At 41.4% G+C, this 17,382-nt stretch overlaps 1 protein-coding gene across 1 annotated transcript in view; it reads right to left on the bottom strand.

Annotated features, from left to right (window-relative positions):
* GUCY2F (guanylate cyclase 2F, retinal) overlaps positions 1–17,382 on the bottom strand; it is a 38,200-nt gene that overhangs the window by 8,221 nt on the left and 12,597 nt on the right. The window contains exons 7-17 of the mRNA XM_005531034.2: positions 16,863–16,943; positions 15,715–15,891; positions 14,687–14,843; positions 13,138–13,287; positions 11,123–11,271; positions 9,611–9,774; positions 9,095–9,287; positions 8,842–9,016; positions 3,683–3,781; positions 2,295–2,389; positions 1,172–1,257 (exon numbers count right to left, since the gene is read on the bottom strand). Of these exons, the coding sequence (XP_005531091.2) occupies positions 1,172–1,257; positions 2,295–2,389; positions 3,683–3,781; positions 8,842–9,016; positions 9,095–9,287; positions 9,611–9,774; positions 11,123–11,271; positions 13,138–13,287; positions 14,687–14,843; positions 15,715–15,891; positions 16,863–16,943 (1,526 nt within the window). The remainder of the gene's footprint in view (positions 1–1,171; positions 1,258–2,294; positions 2,390–3,682; positions 3,782–8,841; positions 9,017–9,094; positions 9,288–9,610; positions 9,775–11,122; positions 11,272–13,137; positions 13,288–14,686; positions 14,844–15,714; positions 15,892–16,862; positions 16,944–17,382) is intronic.

Here is a 17,382-nt window from a genome sequence, read left to right as displayed (position 1 = left end):
TCCCTTTGCTAGGACAAATACGATTTTGTGTAACTTTACTTTTTTCCTCTGATTACTGCCAAAATCACTCAACCACTGCATGACCTGTGGGGACAGAGATACTACAAAAGAACAATGAGTATCTGCACCCTGGGACAAGTATAGATCACCTCTGTCTCTGCAGTGTTATGGGTGGACTCTTCAGAGGTTACACATGGATCCTCAAGATCCTCTGATCCTAAGTATGTGGGGAAATGGGGATTTTTTTTTTTGCTGAGAGGGAATGAGGCAATACGTTGAGCAATATTGATCAGAAGTCAGAGCTACATTAAAACAGACCTTGTTTGCTGTCAGGCATCACTCTCTGAGGTAGTTAGTTTAGGACCTCAACAAAACAGGCATCTTGGAAAAGCCAATCGAATCAGACCCCTTAGCAAAGTATTTCTCTTTATTGTCCATAAAGGGAGTCAAGGCTGACTGCTTTTAATGTGGGTGACCACACTGTTCTTGTCAAACAAATCTGACTCCTGGTTTTTATGGCCTGACCACAACATCCTTTCCAGGCATACAGCAGGTGACAGCTGAACAGGGAGTACTCTGTTTGCAAAGTCAGGCATTGCAAAGCTAGAAAACCACTTAATGAATTTCAAGTGCTCAATCTTTGCTCACCTCCACATGGAGGCAACATTAAATATTCAATTACATAACAGTGCCACAAATTTGTAACACAAAGCTTTCTTATTCTTCTGTTAGAATGAAAGGGAAGAATACTTTGAATGAGGTTGATGTTTTGTTTGATGTTTTCAGCAGGAATTTGATGGAAAGGGAGAAAAATCTTGAGTCTCCTATACACTGATGACGTCAGAGACCTGAAAGTGTTCCTGCCAATGTGTCTCCTATATGAACACAGAGCAGGAAGGAGATTCATGGAGCAATTCCCTGGTGTTCAGTCTCCAAAGGAATACAGGGGAGAAGCAGAAGTTTCCATGTCATGTCATTTCTTGCGAACTGTGAGTAAGGAGTGGTGCTGAAGGAACTGCATCACTTCTGAGTCCCAGTACTATGCCTGAACATGTAAGGAACTTGATATAGACTTTGCAAACAGATAACATGGATGGACAGATTTTCAGCCTGTAAGCTCCAAAAGAGACCTTTTAATGAATGTCCTGGACAGTGATGAAGTCACACTTACCCTGGCTTTATTTCAGGAGGTTTAGGTAAGGGCTTCTGGAAGCCTTTTTTCCCAATCAGCCAATATGTTTCTTCTACTCCTCTACCCTGAAATGAAACCAAAAATACAAATAAAAAGCAGCTCTTTGACTGCCCTCTGCTTCATATGTAATTTTCCTCACTAGGTTTCTCTGGCTTCATACATATCCAGAGACAGACCATGCCTGGAAATCTTGGGCTGTCCTTCAGAATAGCTCAGGGATTATTTGAGTTTCATTTTCCTGAAAGAGGATATTCATTATCCTTGTTCCAACTGTCATTTACAAATTACCCTCATTGATTTGGGTCATTGAAACTACACAGCTGAACAGAAATTGGAAACTACAGGATCACTAATCATCTTATTTGGCAGTACCAGCATTATTAATTGAGAGATTTTACAACTCATTCAGAACTGAGTATCAGAATAATAGCTTCCTCTCCCACCACTGATGATTTAGCTTTCAAGGTGTGATGCATCTGATGAACTGTAGGCACCTATAGGAGAGTCAATCACCCTTGACTGAAAAAGGGGAGGAAAACCAACATCTATCTTCACATAAACTAGACCCTAGAAGTACTTCAGGTTAATAATTTCCTGAAGGGACAATTTATTCCCACTATGTAAAGGTTTATTTCCATTGACTAAGGAATATTTACCCCAGATCTCCACTTGCAGACATATGAACTTGCATGATTCCACTTGTCATGTAAGATTGTTAAGGGACCTGAGGTCATATTTAGGCATTTTATTCTAGGTATTTAAGGAAAGGAAAGCTCCTACTTCTGTCTATTGACTGTAAGAGTAGAAATGATGTTTGAATTATTCACTACTGTCTTGTTTGGACATTGAAAAGTAGCAGCTTCTGTCAAGGGTGGACTAAATAGACAACTATATAAGTACTTATATAAGTACCAGCACATACAGCTGATTGTTTGATCCCACAGTCCTTCAATAACCACCTAATATATTGAAAGAAATGAAAGGGACAATTTTGGAAGGATTCAGCTGAAGATTGGTGTATGAAGGTCAAAAAGATCTTAATATGAAATTGCTCAAGCAAGATGAGTTCCCTGTGAAGGTGTTTCACACCTGGCCTTCTTACCCTCAGTTCTGTTTTTCCCCTGGGTATGATTTCATAGCCTTCATTCAGACCCCGAAGTGTATCCACTGTACTTTGGCTGACATGAATTCTGTAAGCTGGGAACAGAAAGCAAAGCAGCTGCATCAGTGTACCGCACACATGCTGTGAATTCCCCGCTGCTTCATCCTGACAAGGAGAAGGGCTCCAAAGAGGGAGTGCTCCAATTCCAACTCCAAGGTGTGTGGCTGTGTAGCTGTGTGGTGCTCCTCTGTGTAGAGTTTAATGCTGACTGATGGATTCTTCCAGGCAGGGCTGTAAAGAGCACAGGGGGAGAGGAGATCTATTCTGGGTGCTCCCTGGAGAAGGATACCAAACACACTCAGTGTAGAAGTCCATCTCTTCATAAAGATGGTAAGTGGTTTTCCAGTAACACTGTCAGCTAAGTTGCTGTTTTATCTATTGCCACAGTATAACTAGGGAATGAGAAAGAAATGAAAAATAGCCAACTGTCCTGCTCCAGACACCCAACATAATTTGAAAGCTGGGATGAAGAGCAGAGAGATGGAGTTTGCAAGGGAACATAAAGAAAATGTGGCTATTCATGTAGATATGTCTGGATTTTTGGTAATTTATTCCACCTAGAGCTGCCATTTAGTCTATGAACAAAGAGGGCAAAGGTGGACAATTTTATTGAATTCCCATCTTCCCCAGATTGTTTTACAGCCACTGCTGGAACTCACTGAAATTTGTTATTGTTCTGCTTCTGTGAACAAACCAGGAAATATTTCTAAAATATTTCCCCCAAAATAGTTTTTTTGTTGAGCTTTTATTTCAATTTTGTCAACCACATTGCCTTCCCCTTTGATGGATGAGGTATGAGCTGATTAATTTTTTTTCCATAATTATAAGAAAGAAAAACATCAGTTTAAATATGTAGAGGAAGATCACATAGCTATGAGCCACACTTCCTGAGAGACTAACCTACTATTTTCCTATTTATCTACATGAATTTCTATTAATGTGTAACAATGTTCTTGTACCTGCAGTGCTCCTGCTGTCTCCAGTCTCAGTGGGACTTTCTATGGGTATGATGGAAGCAGTGCCCACATGTGCTTCAACCCTTGCTTTGTACTGGTTGTGAAAGGTAACTGCATTATTTTACTGTGCAAGAACAGCTCTGAATTAAGGGTTCTTGGCACTGACTGAAATCAAGAGCCAAACCATATTGGAGGAAGGTAGGGCAAGATTCATGTTGATTTTGGTTGATGGGATTTGAGTCAGAGGTCTGAAGCTGGAAGGCAGGGTCCTGAACACTGACCTACAATGGCAAAACTGGTGCCCTATCCTTCAGGCTGCTTTGAATTCTGTCATTTGACTTTCCCCTTTCTTTGACTGTCCCAAATACTCACGCAGGCCCGTGGACTCCATTCTTGACGCCGTGTTCACCGTGTCTCCAAAGAGGCAGTACCGTGGCATGGTCAGCCCCACCACGCCTGCCACACAAGGCCCTGAAAGACATGTCAGCTGCCTTACCCTGATGGTCCTGCATAAATCTAGGGGTTCACTGACAAACAAATCTCATCTTCTCCTCTGATACTCAAAAAATCAATTGGGAATGCAGAAGAAGGTTTTCTAAAGATCTCATTGGCCTTGGTGCTTGCTACAAGCAGTCAAAAGCTAAGAATTGCTCTGGATTTCGTGCTGGTGTTTCATGTCAGAGAAAGGTCGTGTGTGGTAGGTCCTCAGTTCACCATCATCTGGGAGAAATTTGTTCAGAGCTCATGGAAACTCAAGGACTATCATAATCTCATTTTTAAAAGCTCTTTTTCCGCTTGAGAAAACTAAATTTCAGATCCTGTGAGATGCCCTGTAACCCACTGAAACAGAATTAAAAATCAGTCTTTGTTGTCCAGAGGTGCTAGCCGCACGCTGGACCACCCTGTGTCCCCTCCTTGGAAAAGGAGACACTTTTAGCTGGCCTGTCTAGTCAAGACCTGTTTTTTTCCCTCTTACTCATTTTTTATACAAGATCCATTCACTTCCTAAGTATCTTCCAAAGAATCATTGCCAAATTGTCAGGGAGAGGTATGTGTGCAGGATCCACATGAACATGCACAGACTGGGAGATAAAATGTGTGGAAGCCAAACAGCTCAGACAGCTTTCATCTGGGGCATTTAGCTTAGTTAATGTTTAGACTGTACTCTGAAGGAGGAGATGCTAAATTTCATTGCCTACAATAAAAATATCGGGTCTGCAAAATAGGTGCAAAAGTAAAAATCCATATGATAAGGTGTGGGGCTTCCTGCAGACAGAAGGAAGGACTCTGTATTTTCCATCAGATGCATTCATGAGATATGCCTTTTCAGGCTTTGCTGCCCTTTTCAATGTCATGAGCTCTCTGAATTAAGATTTAGTATAACTGATATCTAGGAAATCTTTTCCCATGCAAGATTACAAGAGATGTGAACATTGTATATCATCAACAGTATCTGAAATGATGCTATAGGTTTGGGTTTTCATAATATAAAATGGCTATAGGTTAAAATGTTGGTTTTAAAACAGTAATAATAGTAGCAATTGTATCCTAATTTAGAAGTGATCAGTTACTTAATTTAATACAGTGCAATTTTGTGATGATTTTAGCCTTATTTTAAAAAAATTAATTCTTCATATAGTTTTCAGATCTATCTTATGGACAATGAAACTCCATAGTTGAAAGCTATGGAGAACTTCACAAGACCCCCTCTTGCTGTGACCTCTGAAAAGCTGATGCTACCCAAAGTGGCTGGATTTTAAAATACTTCATGAGAATGCAAACTCAGAGGTAAGACGGGTATTGACTCCTGCCTGATGAAGCCTTGCTTGATAAAAGATTTTATAAAAGAGAGAGGAAGAATGGTTCATACAAAAAGTATTACAAGGACTTGAACAGCATAGATCAAACTGGATCAAACTGGATAAAACACAGCAGGCAGAGGCTGCTGGAGATCATCAAAACCTGACTTAAGGGGGTTTCTTTTCAACTGTCAGTGTGCCTCGGACAAAACACTGTTCCTCAGAATCTCTCACAAGTTAATTCCCATCCTTATCAGTACTCTCTAATTTATTTCAAGCTTTTCAGGAGAGGAACTATATCCACTAGAGGAAGTTTAATTCAGGTTTTCATCTATAGGCACTTCTATACACAACTGTAAAGGCACTGTTAATAGTCTCAGCCAAGGACCTTACAGTTCCCTAACTGGTCTTTATTGTGTGCACGCTAATGTAACATATACACAGAAAAAGGTCTTGTTGGAGACCTCTTATTCATGCTTCAGTAAGAGGTTTCCCGAAGAAAACACTATCTCACAAAAAGCTGCCACTCTTCTTTTTGTGGTGATAATATGACAGCAGCAGTCTGAAATCTCACTGAGGACCAAAGCTCCTTCTGTAATAGGTGCTGCAAGGACAAAAAAAGGTAGTTCCTGTTGAAAAAAGCGCCCTCACTGAGGAGGATCTGAGTTCCATTGGTTAGAGTATAGTGCTAATAACACCGGGTCATGGGGTTGATCCCGGTATGGGCCATTCACTCAAGAGTTGGACTCCATGATCCTTGTGGGTCCCTTGCAACTCAGAGTATGCTATGATTCTGTGATTCCATTTTAAGAAGCACAAATAAGAGCAGATGAGCTTCTACTGTAGTCAGTGGAGACCAAGTCAATGTGGTCAACTGAGCTGTAAGAGCTTTTCCACTCCTGCACATGAAGAGCTTTACAGGGTTCATTTACGTGTCCTCAAAATGAGTGTAGGCTCCCTAAAAGTCCTGGAAACACCTCCATGTGGGTGCCTGAATTCAGGTTCCCTACTCGGTGCGATGACCCAGCCATTTCTTCAAAGCTCACAACATAGGAGAGGAAAGATTTATAGGGCGAGGTGTTATCTCTCTAGAATACTGCTTTTAAGCCTGTCCCATTGCAGAAAGTTGTCAGCTCAAAACCAGCCCTAACCATATAAACATTCCCAAAATTACATGTTCTCTGTGTTGAAAGCATCTAAGACTTAATTTTCTCACTGCTTTCACCTCCTGTGTGTGTTCCCATTTTCCAAACAGCTTCAGCAGAAGGCTAAGAAAAACTTCCAGTGGTAAATCTCCCACGGTTACAAGTTTCAGAGGAAACCAGAGACCCTGTGATGAGGACATTATGACCTAGTTGTTTAATTACACAGGTTCATAGGTTGGCTTTGAAGTGCCAGGGCTTGCAAGGGTCAGTTAATGAGAGGCTCTGGCTAAGACTCTGCAAGGACCATCAGCAGTGCTGCAGAGTTTAAAAGTAAAGATCAAAGTGCAGGGCTGACTGCCAGAGAGCCTGACTGATACACAAATCATCTTCAGCCTCCGTGGAAAAGCTTATTTTCTCACCACTGCTCTCGCTGACTGTCCTGCTCCAGCCCAGGCAAGGGTAGTGGGGAAACAGCTGAGTCAGCTGAGTTATCCTGGACCTGCAGTGAAGTCAAGAGAGGACAGCCAAGATTCCTAGATGTGTTTAAAGCAGGGGAGATTATGCAGACCAAATAGCTGTCGTCTTATCCTCTTGCCTTACCCAGGCTTTGCCACAAGCGGACCATGGGCATGGGCCATCAGAAGTTCCCAGAGATGCAGTTGTCTGTTTCAGGGTTGAAAAGAAAAGGGTTGTTCATGGGCAGCCTATGCCCAAAATGCATTTACTGGGCATTGTGAGCTCTTCTTGGCACCAGTTTCCAGAGAGCAGCTGAAGTACATGACTGGGGGTCACACCCTTTCTCCATCATTTCCAGTACAGTGAAAGTGTCAGCCAGGCTCTCCTCTCCCCCAAGAGCTTCCCCAAGGCTTTCATGATGCTGGTAACTCCTTCTTCATGCATCTTTTCTCAGGAGAAACAGGGTCTAGGGTTAATCAAACTCTGCTGTCAGCTCTGTGGCTCAGAGAGCTGGTTTGCTTTGGAATATGCGTTTGTGGCTGCTCCCATGACACTATGACGCTTCCAGATCTGTGCAAAACAAAATCTACAGTCCTCCCCCTTCTTCCTCTCACACCCAATACAACAGTTCATAGCAATTCTGCTTTCCAGATATCAAGAGTTCACAAAAACAAACAAAAAGGTTACTACCCCCTGTAGACATCACCTAGGGATGTATTTTTTGGCCAGCTGCATGGGAGATACATTGCAGAACTGCTGTCAACAGGCAGCAGCAGATGTTGCACAGCAAATTCCCCTCTTTCCATGTTGAAAATGTGCTGCTGGTGCTCCAGAGACTCCTGCTCTGGGCAAGACAATCTGCAGCTGTAGTCTCATCTAATTTCTGACAGAGTATAAAACACACAGCGCTCCTGCAATCATTCCTCAATGCTTTACACTTCTGTGAAGGGTCAACTAAGAATCACAGACTTCAAGAAAAAAAGTAGGGAGATGTGTTTTAGAGACAACTCCAAAAGACGATCTTATAAGGTCTAGGATTCGTAATATTGATTTTAACTCTGCTAAAAGCACAGCTCTGTTCTTGGGATATTCTGACTGAGGTACTTCCTTTACTCTGCTTCTGGTTCCCAACATGTACATCAGGGACTAGGATGCTGACATCTGCAAAATGCTTGCATGCTAAAACTGTAAAAGTGTGGATATTATCAGATAAGCAGAAGGCTTAATATAATATTGTATTATATATAACATGATGCCCCATATTATATTGGGTCAGACTCCTGGGCATTCTTAGTCATTGTTTGGCTTCCCACAATGGGCAACACCTGGTACTTTAGAGGAAGAGGCAGGAAATCTGGTGACAAACAGCTGGAAAAAATCTCTTAATGGTTGACTAAAAATGTATAAAAATTATGAAAGTTCATATTTCTTATACAAATACAGAATCATGATAATAGCAGATGTATTTTCCTACATTTAAAATACTTTCACTTATATAACTGTAGTTCTACTGTTTTAGGGTTTTTGTTTTACTTTGGAGTTTAATTACATTTTGTATATATATATATGGAACTTCTTTCATTTTAAACAAGCAACTTTTCTGTTGATTGAATACATTATGATTTCTACATGAGAGATAATATTTTCTTTATAACAAAAATTTTTTTAAGAGCTGTATCACGTTTTTCTTTCAGCATATCCTACCTATAATAAATATCTCCAACCTTTTTCTTCTTTTACTTTATATGTCAGTGTTTCTGTGTTTTTTAATTTCAGAACAGAGTTGCAAAGACATCGCTGGGTGTCTCAATATCCCACTTCTGAAGGTCCTGTGGCACGTTAAAGAGCTATCCATACAATGAAATGCTTGTGACTAACATGCCACATGTAGTTCCTGGCTGGGACAGAATACACAAACCTCTCCCTAAAATTTTACTAAGCCACTTTCTTCCACAGACCATCTCTGGGTTTTGTTTTTCCCATTTGAACTCCCTTGTTGATGTGGAAGATTTTAAAGTGTCTTGTAAGGGTGTTTTTTTGGAGGGCAGGCATGAAGAAAGCATTCAGAGTTGGAAATGCAGTTGAGAAGAAGTTCTCTGATGTTGAGGTGCAGGCGGATGCTGCTGCCTACCTGTGTGCAGCCCAATTCGTATCCTGAGGGGGATGTCTGGCATGTGCCTCATTTTGAATGTTCCCACGGAGCTGAGGATGTCCAAGGACATGTTGGCTATTTCAGCTGCGTGTTTGTTTCCGTTCCGTTTTGGGAGCCCTGAAGCAACCATGTAGGCATCACCAATTGTCTCCACCTAGCAAATACCATTACGTTAAGAAATATAGAAATAGAAAATGATGGAAAGGAAACACTAAATAAAATTACTTCTCACCTTGTAAACATCATGGTTTCCAAGAACAGCATCAAACAGCGAGTAGAGGTCATTCAGAAGGTCAACTACTTCAATGGGCTCACTGAGGGCTGAAATGGATGTGAAGCCTACAATGTCATTGAAGTAGATGGTCACCTGGTCAAAATACTCCGGTTCCACAGTGCCACCGGTCTTGAGGGCTTCTGCCACTGATCTGAAATAGCAACACAAAAGATATGGCAAGGACCAAACCCTTTCCTAGTGCATACTGAAGAGCTCAGGCTCTTGTTTTTCTGTGTTCAGATCTTCCACTAAATAAAAAAAGTTCTGTATGGCTGTAACCATACATAACGTAACCATAACGTAACCAGCATTGATTAGAGTTTCTTACTCTGATTTGAAGGTGCATGTCAAAATTGATGGGCAGGTCTACAGTGTTGTTACAGGGTGTTGTCCAGACTGGCTGTGGGTTTGTTTTGGGTTGTTTTTGGTTTGGTTTCCTGAGGATTTTTTACCACCTAAAGAACCCATACTTACGGCGGAAGCATTTGTGACAGCAGTTTTTCTGTCTTCTGTTTTTCAACCTCTAGCTCTTCAGTCCGCTCACTGATTAAATCTTCCAGGTTGCTTGAGTACTGCTCAAGCATCCTGAGCATTGAGTCAATGATATTGGTCTTTTTCCCTTTGTTGATGGTTTTGAACTGGAAAATCAAACTGGAGAGTTATTTGTCTGCCTCTTTACACCACTGTAGCTCTCTGGGTTTGGAAAGGAACAAAGAACAATGTAAGTGCTAAAGACTGGCTTTTCTAATGGGAAGAGTTAAAAGATAAAGGAAATGGTGAATTAGAAGGTGAATTTGCATCAGTCGGTGAGGGTTAGATGAAATACAACCTTATAGTAGTTGGAGTTATGTCAGGCTGCAGGTCTGCAACCCCATTTATCCTATGAACAATCTATAGGGTAACTTGCAAATCTTTGCATTCAGAGGCACAAAGTTCAGGGTGTTATCAACACTTCTAATATTTTTATTAGAATTAGAATATTTTTATTTTTATTTGCACACTGACATGCATGTGTTCTGCCACCTCCATTCCCAGTTCTTTGTTGAATTGTGCTTTCTCCTCCTGACCTGAAGTTGAGCCTCTGGAACTTTTGGATAATTTGTGGCTTTAGAGGCTGTCTTAGACTCAATAGTGGAATCACTGGTTTCAAAATTATTCACAGCTTCATAGAACCCAAAGGTAAAAATTGTGGACATTTGCTTACGTGGTTTGAGGAAATGCCCTAAAATTGTGTCAGGGAAGGTTTAGATTGGATATTGAGGATATTTTTTCACAGAAAGGGTTTGTAAAGCCTGTTTGGAACAGACAGCTCAGGATAATGGTGGAGTCATCATCCCCGGAAGTGCTCAAGAAACATGTGGATGTGGCTCTTGAGGACTTGGTTTAGCAGTTCACATCGTGGTGGTACAGGGTTGATTACTGATGATCTTAAAAGTATTTTCCAATCTTGAGTCTATGATTCTATGACCCTATAAGAACACAGGAACTACATTGCTTGATCAGAAAGGGGGGTTATTTTGCCAGTACCTGTTCATAAGACTGAACAGTAACAGGTATCTGGGAAAGCTGTTGAAACAGGCCTCAGGTACAGTCATATTTCTCTGGGATATTATCCAAGCTTTCACCAATCTGGAACTGAGAGACCTCCTATGCCAAATGTTGTATCTTTGTCTTTAACAGTCTTTGGAAAATTTTCCTTATAGTCACATAGTCACAATTTAAAGACTTAAGAAGATAAAAAAAAATTTGATCTGAAGGTGCAAAATTTACAAATGATGGTCCATGAGACCATCTGTGCAGGTACACTGCAAATCTGAAGATATCAGGGCTGCTTCATCACCCCTAAGTCAGGACTCTAGGGCTCTGCAACTTCTTAATTCTTAAATAACTGAGCTAAAGCAAAAAATAAACCCAAAACCAAACAAAAAAACCACTTCCCTGCCAAGAGCAAACAAAGGGGTTACAGCAGCTTTTTTATTTACTGACCTTATAAAATACCTCCTCAAAGGTTGGACGTCGTTCAGGGGCTTCAGCCCAGCATTGCTTCATTACCTGGATGCATGTGAGGGGGGCTACCTCAGGAGCTATGTTTGGGCGGCACAGGGGAGGGGGCTTCTTCACTTTCTTTATAATTTCTGTGGCAAAGAGAAGAATAAGAAGCACACTGTAAGATGGAGGGCCTTGGTAGGGGCAAAGGACATGGACCTTTTCGTGCGTCCCTGGCTTGCTTCTTCAGCTGTCACTCTTAGACCTCAGCACCCAGTGTCTGTGACAAATGAAGTTGGAGGTTCCTGCTTTTCTCTATCAGGAGTCTCTTGAAGGGTTTAAAGAAGATTCATCTGCCTTCTTGTCCCTGGAAAACCAGGTTATGAGTAATAAAGTGGCTGGATGGAGGAAGGATGTGTGACAGATGACTTGTGAGCCTGCAGGCTTGTATTTTATTGAATTGCCTCTGACTATCTCCACTAGGCCCTGCAGTCTTCTAAGACAGCAGAGGTTTAAGGCTGAGCCCAGACAGGAAGGATACCAGCCTCTGATGCTTCATCGTTAACTGGGAGCCAGGACGTAGGAGGTTGGTGGGAGTGGTGACAGTGGAAAATGTGTTAAGGGGGAAAGTTTGAATTCAAAACAATGTCTGGGAAATGAATCCTTGTCTAGAGCTCCCTTTCTAGAAATGAGGCTTGTAAGGAGCTGGGCTTGGGCTTTCAAACCCTGAGAAGTCAGTCCTTTAACACCCACCAGAGTTATTGTATTTTAAATCTTATTTTGCTCAGTGCAGAGCAGTCAAATGGAGTGAAAACCTCTTTCTCTGGCAGGAGTCCTGCTGTTGCTGTGAGTACCCAAAGCTTTTCAGCATTGACAGCTTAGTTTAAAGATCTTTGGCTCATACCCCCAGACTCTGCCAAATGAACTGATCAAAACATCTGGCCCCAATATTTCCAGGGGCAGCCAAGGGGAAATTCCTTCCCCAGATTGTTTTAAAGTTCACACAGCAAGTGGAGAGCTCCTTAGGATTGAGACACAACAAGTAGAAATTCATCACTCTATCAGGTTAGAAAACAGGACTGAACTGTGTTCAACATTTGCTGGAGGTTCTGCAGGGGAACAAGGTTGGGGAAACCTGCTAATTGCATCATAGTCTACATCATAGGTCCAGCTCTGATTTATACAGTGGGATACACCATAATCATCGTCATTCCTTTGAGACAGAAGCTTCAGGCACAGAAAGGTCATTTTTCCAGCTGAACTGGCAGGCATTGAAATGTCATAGCCCACTTGATGGTTGTCCAGCTTAAAATGTATTGAGAATGGGCTGTCCCTGAAATCAGCTAATTTAGATTGTTGTCACTCCCTCCCTGCTCAAGTGCTTGTGACCTGATCCTGACTTCAGTGAGTTTGTTCCTGCCTCAGATGCACAATGTGGTTTCACCATAAGCAGCTCCTGAGGAGTTCACCTGTTTGCTGTTTCCGATATACATGAGCAAAATGATGCATCACTTTGACCTCTGTTGAAGAGAGAGTCTCTTTTAAAAGTAAAGGACTAAGAAAAAATAGATGGGTAGATGGACAAAATAGGATGCTGGCAAGGAGTCTAGCTCAAAAACTTCCGCCCTCACAATGCACAAAAAAGGGATGATGAGTGGGTAGCGAAGGAGTTTCTTTCTAAGCTATGGGAAATTCTGCTGTCAGATTTGACCCCATACTGTGATGAAAAGTATGAATTTGGACAGGGAACTGGAGGTGCTGCAGAGGCCTGAGGCATCCTGGGGAGCACCGAGAACCCCGATCCCAGTGAAAGCAGTGATGAGACATGTACCAAGATTGTGATGAGAACTACACGTTTTGATGTTTATTATGAATGCTTTGTTGAAAACAGACTTCTGCCGCTGAGAAAGGTCATAATACTAATACATTGTTGTCTTATTAATAAGGGGACTGAGCCATACCTTTTATGAGTGCTCTGCACAAAGCCTTAAAAATATATTGTAGTAGTTGCCTACCTTCAGCTGAGAGTTCTGATGTGCAGTAAGGTGGACCCCGAGCAACCACTTCTTGTAGGATGATTGCAAAGCTGTAAATGTCCCCTTTGATTGTGCCTTTTCTGCACATGTCTGGGTCCCTCAGTAACTCAGGAGCTGTCCAGAGCAATTCTAAAAAAAATTCAGAGTATCGCATTTCTTACACTTTGACTCAGACTATTGAAAAGTAAGTGCTTAAATGGATATCTTATTTCAGCATTTGATGAAACGTTGGAAAATACTACATTATTTACTGATTCAAATCTTTTACTTCTTGTGGTGTGTTAGAAATACTAAACTTCTGTGATGACAAAAAAAAAATAATTTCCAAGTTTTACTCTATTTTTTTTTTAAATTGCCATATCAACAATATTTATTTGCTAATAGTTATATTTGTATCATATAACACCAGCCATGAACTTCAACATAAGAAGTCATCTCACCACTTCCAGAAGTTTTGACATCTTTTTTTTGATTAAAAAAAAATTTGTTCCTGAGACAAAATGTTGGCACCTAATCTTGAATTTCTTTTTACAATTGTTGCTCTTTTACAAAGCAACAATTAGCAACATATTTTCTGTAGTTCTTTTTAGATGAAAATAGTTTCTGTAAAAGCAGATTGTGACAATCTGAAGCACAGTTTTCATAATCTAATAGTTCAAGTGACAAAAGACGCAGTTGTAAAACATATCTAGCCTCATCAAGAAATGAATTTTCAAACTGAGATATTGTTACCCTGGTAACTGTGCATTCTGAGTAATGAGGATATGGAACATTTCTGCCACTGCAAATGTATGTATCTTCTCCAACGGAGGTGAAGAAAGTCTTCTGTCTGACAACTGCCCTGTGTGAGACACTAGAAAGCTGTAGGCATCAAATTCCCATGACAGAGGCATCAAACCACTGCATACTACTTGAAACCAGGTTTCAAGAATAAACTGGGATATCAGAGGAACCCCAAAGCAATGGGCAAGTGAAAGAAATCCTGTCAAAGTCTGCACACCTGGTCCCATGTGTTCATAAGAGATGGGAATCTTTTGTGGCAGCCTTTGGTGATGGGTATGTAGAGGACCTATTTCAAAAAGATCTACACGATTTTGTGTTTTCGATGACTTATTTTAACAAAAAATGTGTCTTTGCATTTGGGTTAACATAAAACTCCAAATATAGTGTTGTGTCTAAGGATGTGAAGCCATTCTACTGGTCACAGAAATCCAGGACTGATAAGATTTCAGGGGCAATTCAGTCCTTCTCCAACTGCAAAATGCTGAAGTTCTGTCACTGCTTACAGTAAAACATATTTTCTTTACCATGTCACTCTGCTATTTGCTTCATTTTCACGAAGTCCAAAAAAAGCCTCTGCTTACCCTTTCTTATAAGAATGCATGGTATGGAGGAAACTATGTATAGTGAGATTGAGCATGAAAATCCTTGTGTGGTCAGTGGCCTGAAATTGTATTAGGACAAACATCTGTTAAATCAATGGACAAATATTTAAAAAAAAAAAAAAAAATTTCCTCATGACACCTACCTTCTGGGGATGGCTGAATATAAGGGCATTTCTGTGCCTCTAAGATCTCGTTATAACCATAGTCAGTGACCTTCAGCACAAACCGGCCATCCACGACGCAGTTACGAGACTTGAGACGCCCATGGGCAAAATCTCGGTGATGCAAATATCTGATTCCCTATGAAACACAGAAAAAAAATCCAGGTTGATCCTTAAGAATTATCTTATCCATCAGCACTCAGAGACACCAAGCCAATTTTTCACCTCAGATGGCATAAAGTGCAGCATTGACTCTATGCCAAATGCAGTAATGATCAAAACAATAAACTATGGGAGAAGTTTAGAAATTGATCAGAAACATGAAATACGTTTGTCCGGTCCCTAAAGTAATATTGGAAAGGCCTGACAACTTTAGGAAGACTCAGATGCCTCCCTCTGTAGCCCTACATCTCACTGCACCTGGAAGTTCTGCTTTTAGGCAAGGATAAGAAAGTAGACACAAGTGTTACTGAATTGTTAGGTCAAAGGAAGCCATGAAGAGCTGGGTGCCCTACCCATCTCCCTCAAGGAGGTTCAGAAGGCAGATCACAGACTGCAAGAATGGTTCTGGCTTCCTACTCTCTGGAATCCACCTGTCCCAGTTTAGTAGTTCACCATTAAGACATGAAAACATGGGACATGACTGGAAGTGTGAACCAGGGACGGATGCTGTTTGGTTCTATGGTGGATGCATTTCTGATTTACAACAAAAAAGGGCCTCTGCGAAGAATGAATTTGTCACAAAATTCTGTTGTTCTAGGTGATCAGTTGCAGCCTGATACATAGCTTTAGCCTCTTGTCCTGCTGTGTGGTTGTTGTTCTACTGTCCCAAATGGTGCTTCTCTCATATGGCAACAAAATAAGGATAGGAAGTCTTCTTTAAAGACTGATAAAATTACATCCAGATTTGGTTTCCCTGTGTTATTAAAAACCCAACGTTCTGTTTGAAATAGCTTAGTCATCATAAAAGTCCCATACAGATCATGCCTCAGCAGGAGCAATGGATTTACTTTAATTAGGTCCATCACAAGAGAGGACTTGAACATCCAGTCCAGTTTCATATCCTCGTTTCTCAGCAAGTCCTCCAGGCTGCCTCGTGAGCAGTACTCTGTCACTATGGCAAAGATGCCACAGTCAGAGAAAAAGCCCAGGAACAGATTCACATTTTCATGACGCAGATCTTTCATCTGAAACAAGACAGTAAGGTCAGTCAGACATCTGCTCAGCAGCTCTTTGATATCACTAGATGCCCTTTTCACACTTGTACTCCCAAACTTCCTTACACAGAAGGATGGGGAAATAAACAACCTCTCTGGTGCTTATTTTTCAAGCTATTTTCAAGCTTTGTTTTCCTTTGCCCATTCATTAAGGCAAAGAAAGCAAGATAGTAAAAAGCAAACTAAACAGAAGTTTGTGTTTTGTTTAGACAAACTGGATTGAATCTTTCGCTGGGCCAGAATGGCTTTGCTGGGGTAGATTGAGCTCAGCATGTGGATCTTGCTCTCAACTGGAAAGCAATACCATACATAAAGAGTCCAAAGTCATCAATCAATGGTGTCTTGGGAGACATGCCCTGGTAAATTTGTTGCTTTTACATGCATAAAAATGCCACTGCTATGTTAGCAATAGCTGTCAACAGCTAATGACCTTGAATTTGGAAATCAAGAATGCTTTCTTGTCATTTGAAACAATAAAATTGAAGACCGAAATTATGCATCTGAGAGGCAACTTAGGTGAAACACAAAGCAAACCCTAGAGAAATGCACAGCCGTGTCTGTGTCACACTGTCAATATATAATACATGAAAATATCTACCAGTTCCTCACACCGTGCAGGGATGAGTTCCCCAAACCACTCTGCCTTTGCAGGCAAGGTCACTTGTAGGATTGGTTGTACATTTAACACTGCAGCAGCTTGGAAGTGGCAGGTCCAGGGTGAGGTTTTACAAGCTGCTGACTGACATATGGATCTATGGTAAATTTGTCAGATGCAGTCGTGTGTGGTCCACTCTACCGCATTCCACCAGACAATACTCATTGACAACCGCAACGCATGATTTAATGGATAAACATGAGACAAACCACAACAAAAACACCCTGAAGCCTAAAACACCCCCTGAGAAGCCTTCCCTCCACATGTCATCATCCCCTATTCCTACCTTCCTTAAGATGCTGGTGGAACTTTTCTGCAGATTGTGAACTGGTCCCATCTCAAATTTTTTCAGCCACACCTGGTCTCCCTGTCCACAATCACAGAATCAGAGAACGGTTAAGGTTGGAAGAAACCAGTGATGGACCATCTAGTCCAACCTCCCTGCTTTAGAAAGGTTATCCTAGAGCACACTGCATGGGATTGTGTCCAGGCAGTTCTTGAATATCTCCAGTGAGGGAGACTCCACATCCTCCCTGGACAATCTGTTTCAATGCTTGGTCACCTGCACAGCAAGGTTCTTCCTCATGTTCAGGAGGAACTTCCTGTGCGTCAGTTCCTGCCTTTTGCCTCTTGTCCACTGAGAAGAGCCTGGCTCTGTCCTCATGACACCCTCTCTTCAGATATTTATACACCTCAGTGAGGTGCTCTCTCAGGTGTCTCTTCTTGAGGCTGAACAGGTCCAACTCCCTCAACCTTTCCTCTCAAGAGACAAGCTCCAGCCCCCTAATCCCAATACAGGTGGGTGG

The sequence above is a fragment of the Pseudopodoces humilis genome, chromosome 2, assembly GCF_049639895.1.
Source record: "Pseudopodoces humilis isolate 2021_Gansu_Grassland_sample_001 chromosome 2, ASM4963989v1, whole genome shotgun sequence".
In the NCBI taxonomy this organism is placed as follows: Eukaryota; Metazoa; Chordata; class Aves; order Passeriformes; family Paridae; genus Pseudopodoces; species Pseudopodoces humilis.
This window is presented reverse-complemented; position numbering and strand designations above follow the sequence as displayed.